Raw genomic sequence first — 6,000 nt, 5'->3', positions numbered from 1 at the left:
GTCGGATCAAGTTTTTACAACTGGAGGAAAATGAAAAGTGACAAAGCGCCTTTTGCTCAATTGACTGCAAAGCTTCGTTTTTCCCTTTGTTCTACTTAGTGTAGGTGAGCTGAGCCCTCTAGCGCTGCTGCTTTGACACCAAAACGTCCTCTTTCATGCGTGCTGCGGCAAATGAGGACGGCGGTAATGGCGTCTCTCGCCTAGCGGGAAAAGCCGGGAGATTCATTAATGAGGCTAAATGAAGAAAGGGAACACGTCTCTGCCACGGCCATCACGCCGTTGCTCTAACCGCCGGGCGTGGAGGAGACAGGTTAGCCGCGCTAACACGTAGCGGCTAACCTCCAGGTTGTTTAATTCATCAATTGACCGATAAAATAACCACAAGATTATTCAAATCATCTTTTTCGTTGCAGCCGATAATTTGAAGGAAGAACCTAGGAGCGTGTTCTTGTAGCTCTTTGTTGTCACTTCAACCTGCTGGTCAGTGTGTGGCCCCGCCCCCTGGCTGCCTTCCTGACCTACTTGCGAGCGGACCGCCACGCTCTCCTTCATGCGCTCTCGCCTCTTGCGCTTCTCAACGGGGCTGGAAAATAACATGAGAATTGTAGCGCGGTGCCGTGATTGTTCTTTCAACCTCTGCTGCATCAATTCAACATTGATTTCTCCAGCGCCACTTTTCAGCCCGTCGGAGTCCAATGTCCTTTTAAAAAACGCCGAAAATGCTGATGGTGGTTTTCTGATGACTTACGAGCTCCCAATTTACCAATTTTTCACAACACAATGCGCCGCCCGCTCGATTTATTTTGATTTGTGTCGTGAGTACGAATTCCAGTTACAAAGGAGCAATTAAGGTACTGTAATCGATTCATCAAAAACGTCGCGATTATAACTTTATCGACAAGTATTTTGATAATCCAATCGTCATTCAGAGATCTCGTTTAACTTCAAGTTGCCTCAATTCCAGCCTCCTCAAGAGTCGATATTCTCCGATTTCTGAAGTCCAATGTGAAAGCAGACTGATTATATTTCAAAATACGACATTTTTACTTGCTTTTACTTTGGAAAACAACGCTCAACATTTTTGCTGATTTTTTGACGTTATGGACCAAATGTGGAACTCGTCAGTTTTTGTACATTTTCTGCACTGACCATGTGAAATAATGTCCTATTTTTCAATAAAGGGATGGAAATATTAAAAAGATTTATCCGATTCATTGAAGAATAATCAACAGGTTCATCAATTGTAAGCGTCTTATTTTGATGAAACATGAAGAGAATTTGTTGGCTTTCGTGAGGGGCTGCAGAAATCAGAGAAGATTCAATTTTGCGAGGTTGAAATGACAAAAATGTGGACAATTTGAACTTAAACAAGGTCTGTAAGAGATTCATCCTTGATCAAAATCGTTCTCGAGTAATGTTTCTCGTTTGGTTATCGATTGATTGTTGCACCTCTCGTGGCGTCCCCTAACAGATTGTGTTTGACTTGGGAGGTATGGATGGTCACGCTGATGTTACGGAACCAGTTGGCATGATTTTCTGCACAGATGTCGGGATTTGCGTTTGTGACTGTAAATAGCAGCCGCCTTTACATTAACAGCTTTAATGGCTGCGTTCCTCTTGAAATATTCAAGACTCTGTGCTCCATTTTCACCTTCTGGCTTCCTGGGAATTGTGCGGGGATGACACAACAACATTAACTCCATTAGTCGCTGATTAGACGATTGTGAGACAGCAAAAATCCGATTTTGCCGCAACGTAAGCACACAGTTCAATTAAGTTTGTAAAAAGCTCTTTAAAAAAATTGAGAAAAGTTTGTTTCTTTTAGAGGCGCAACAATTGAGTCATCGACAACTAATTGATTATTAGATTAATAGACAACTATTTTGATAATTGATTCATCATTTCGAGACCTTGTTTAGCTTAAAAGTGTCCAAATTTCAGCCTCTCAGCAGTAAATGTTTGTTGTCCTGCTTTAAAATAGACTGATTTGGTTTTTGTTTTTTGTTCCTTTCTAAATCAAACATTTGCAAACTTGCTTTTACTTTTAGAAAACAATCATCAGCATTTTGGCAGGTTTTTTTTTAATGGATGTTGCAGACAAACCGAACTGAATCATCATCAATTCATGTTTGTGCATTTTCTGCACTGTCAGTTTAAAATTCTCATTGACAGATTTCTCAATTATTAAAATCATGAGTTGCATCCCTTAATTTTGTCATTTTCTTCTCTAAAAATGCTATTCATTCATGTTTTTAATCCTTTTGTCTAATTAAACAATAGCTTATTTTGTTTATCGTAAATAATAAAAGAAAATACCTGGAAAATGATTGATTTTACATTTGCATTTAATGATTCATGTGAAGTGATCAAATATGGATTAATTTTAAACAATAGAAAGAAAGCATGAATGAGCATTAGTTTTGTAAAAGCTCTTTTACAAAACTGAGTGAAGACTTTTTTGGAGGGGGGCGGCGGGGGCTCACCTGTGGCATTTAAGTGACACGTGATCAAATCTCGGTGAGTTGAATGCATCAGTTTTGCTACATGGTTTACATTTTTTCATATTGCTATTCCTTGGATAATATAATTAAATTGCGAAGCGTAATGAAATTAATTCAAATCAACACTAATATTCATTGAGTTGATCCCAGCCTGCGTCAGTAGCTGTTCATTAAAATTGAGATCATCGAAAAAATGTCACCGTGGATGGTGATGACGTCAACTTACTATGACGTCCCCCTAATGTCAGCGTAGCGTTGCCCCCCGAAACTGTTGGGCTGGCTGACTGACGTTTGCGTCGACCAATCAGCAGCGAGCAACGTCGGCAGGCGGGCCAACGGCGGCGCTGGTAGGCGTGTCTTGAAGAGGGGGGCGGGTCCGGCGCTTAGTTTGCTAAATGACTGCAGCACGAGCATCACACGCGGCCGTGGCGTCCCTCCTGACGTGACGTGTGACGCGCACGGCGCCGCACTCCTTTCCACTCAACTTCGTCTTGTTGGCGACGGCGGCGCGGCGAGGTACGGCGCAAGCAACGGCGGACGCGCACGGAGCGGCAGACGCGCACGGAGCGGCAGACGCGGCGCGCATGGGAGCGTCCGCCGGTGCGTCAACACACCATGGCTGACGACCGCGCGCGCCCCTGAGCGTGCACGGCGCCGAGGACCAGCGGCATCCTCGTCCTCACCGTGGCGGGGGAGCACTCTCCCACTTGGATTAACACTTTGCGAGATCCCCCACCCACGCCCCCCGTGAAGGAATATGGCTCATTTTCCCGCCAGCTGTGAGGATCTGTAAGCAGGTGGAATTCCTCTTCCTCCTCCTCCTCTTCCTCACATCCCACTCTGGAGCCCCAACCCAGACGCCCCCTTACCACCTTACCCCGTGCCCCCTTTTTCCCAGTGAGGACACAGGTGTGATCGCATGGCCGCCGAGGTCTGACGGACCTACCCCCCCTCACCCCAACTCCCCCACCCCGACCCCCGCCCCCGATTCCCAGGTCACCTTGGAGGTCCTCGACCCCACACCTGCGCCCCCCACCCCCTCCTCTTCCTGAAGGGGAGATTCCGGCTGGCAGAGTGCGACGACCACCCCCACCCCCCCCACCGCCCCACTTGCTCCCCCTTTACCCCTAAAACAAAATGAGACTCTCCAAAATGTGCCGGCTGAACGCGCTCAGCATCTACTTGTGGGAGACACTCGTCTTCTTCAGGTAAGGACGACCGGCGCACTTGCTTCATACAAAATTATTACAAATGGGGAGGGGTCACTTTTTTTGAGGGAAGGGGGCAAGCAAACTGCCACGGGAGTGCGGCCAAGAGAGCGCCCGCTAGAGGGAGGCGCGCGCAGGTGGTTGACTTGACCAATGGGAGGCCTCGTTTGGTCACGAGAATAACCGTTTTGCATTTCATGGAAACAACACAAAGTGGTTGCTGGGTCTGCCTCGCACTGTCGAGGTTCTGGGTTCCAATCTCTCGTCGCTTTGTTGAACACAAAAAAATTGACTTGTGGATGTGATTGACTGGCGACCAGTCTGTTGTTTGTCTACAAGTACCCTGACATTGGCCGGTGACCAGTCCATTTATTATTGACACTCGACTGATCAGTTGGCTGACAACCACTACGTTATTTTTCTATAAGTGCCCAGGCACTAACCGATGACTATTTTTTTTCCTTATATGCGCCCTGACATTGACTGACGACCAGTCATGTTTTTCCATCTATATTTGGCTTGACATTGTCTAGCGACCGGTCCAGGGTGATCTTCACTTTGCCTTGTCTTGTGTCCTGAGTAGTCCCAATTCTGGTCCTATTTTTGGCTCTGTTTTGAGTCCAGGTTCTAGTCTTAGTAAACTTTTTAGTCCAAGTCCTTGTTTCCTGTCCTCGTCTTATTGCTCATCCCGGTCCTGGTCATGTCTGTTTTTGAGGTCACATGCGGTCGGCCTTCTCCCGCCCGGAGACACGTTTCCTCATGCCTGCCACTGGCCGAGTCATCGCCCCCGCGCCGTCATCCGCTGCGCCATTGGATGCCGCGGGGCCGCGGACGTTTCGGGTTTGAGAATGGTGAAGACAGTATAGGAACGCCTGTGTTGCTGGTGAAGGAAGGACGGGAAATTTCATTAGCACCAGCACTAGGGATGGGTGATTCAGCCATTTATGGAATTAATTGGATTTTTATGCCTTAAACCCCCCCCCCCTCCTATTTTTTTCATATTTAAAAAAAAAAAAAGTGCACCAAATCCCCCCCTCCCCCCATAAAATCTATTGAAATATTTTTCCCCAAGAACTGAAATGTGAAAAAGCATTTGGAAAAAAAACCCTGAAATTACCTCATTCATTATCAGCCCAGTTAAAATGGATTTTTTTTTGACTAATATAACTGTCAATTGCAGTGAACGAAATGGTAAATGGTAAGTCACTTGTATAGCGCTTTTCTACCTTTGGTACTCAAAGCGCTTTACACTGTACCTCATCTACCTACTGATGACGCAGCATCAGGAGCAACTGGGGGTTCAGTATCTTGCTCAAGGATACTTCAGCATGGTCACAATGACCGGGAATCAAACCCGCAACGTCTGGGTTGGGAGACGAGCACTCTACGAGTGAGCCACCCCCCCACCCCCCAAAATAAGTATTTGCAGCGTTTTGTGCTCCTTCTGTTGCCTAAAGACCACTAATTCCTGCTCAGAAACAGAATTGCTTTCTCGTTTTTTGCGTACGACAAGAAAGGAGCCTGGTGAAAGGAAATCAGCGTTTTACCAGCTAGACAAGTGTCGTTCTTGAGTAGAGGTGCAACTATTAACTGATGAATTGACAAGTAATCGAGTATCAAATTAATCAATAATTATTGTTGATAGCCGATTCATCGTTTAAATATATTTGTTCATTTGAAATTGTCCAAATGCTCAGAATTTCAGCTTCTTAACAGTAAATATTCTCTTACTTCTATAGTCCTTCATGAAAGCGGACTGACTATCTTTGCTTTGTCAAAATAAAACATTTGCTTTTACTTTAGAAAACAATGATCAACATTTTTGCCTTTTTTCCTCCGTGTTACAGACCAAACTAGTAACTTCAGAATCTTCATTGATTTATGTTAGTGCATTTTCTGCGCTGTCAATTTGAAATCATGTCCTGATTTGAATAAAGGGATGGAAATCCGATTAATCGATTCATGGACAAAATAATCAACAGATTAATCGATTATTCAAATATTTGTTAGTTGCAGCCCTACTCACGAGCGTCCAAAAAGTCCAGTGAGAGACTTGAGCGGCCACTAAATGCCAAAACAGCGTCAAACTTTCTAATAAGCTTGTTGCTGTCAAACCTTTTAAATGTCAAACCTTTTGTGTACGGCGGGTGGTGCCACGTTTTGTGCTGCGGGGCCACATTTCATTTCTGAAAGGTGACATCGGGCGAGAGGTGCCGACAACCTTGACTGGGCGCCAGCCAATCGCAGGCCACATAGAGACCAACATTACAGGTCACCATTCAATTTCCATT

General features: G+C 45.3%; 1 protein-coding gene across 2 annotated transcripts in view; it reads left to right on the top strand.

Moving 5' to 3' along the window:
* The first annotated feature begins 2,897 nt into the window (after positions 1–2,897).
* glra1 (glycine receptor, alpha 1) overlaps positions 2,898–6,000 on the top strand; it is a 51,193-nt gene continuing 48,090 nt past the window's right edge. For both annotated transcript variants that reach the window (XM_086021142.1, XM_086021177.1), the window contains exon 1: positions 2,898–3,709. In XM_086021142.1, the coding sequence (XP_085877268.1) occupies positions 3,639–3,709 (71 nt within the window). In that variant the 5' untranslated portion in view covers positions 2,898–3,638. The remainder of the gene's footprint in view (positions 3,710–6,000) is intronic.

Source organism: Filicampus tigris, chromosome 2, assembly GCF_054856515.1.
Source record: "Filicampus tigris isolate MCC_2025a chromosome 2, RoL_Ftig_1.0, whole genome shotgun sequence".
In the NCBI taxonomy this organism is placed as follows: domain Eukaryota; kingdom Metazoa; phylum Chordata; class Actinopteri; order Syngnathiformes; family Syngnathidae; genus Filicampus; species Filicampus tigris.
This window is presented reverse-complemented; position numbering and strand designations above follow the sequence as displayed.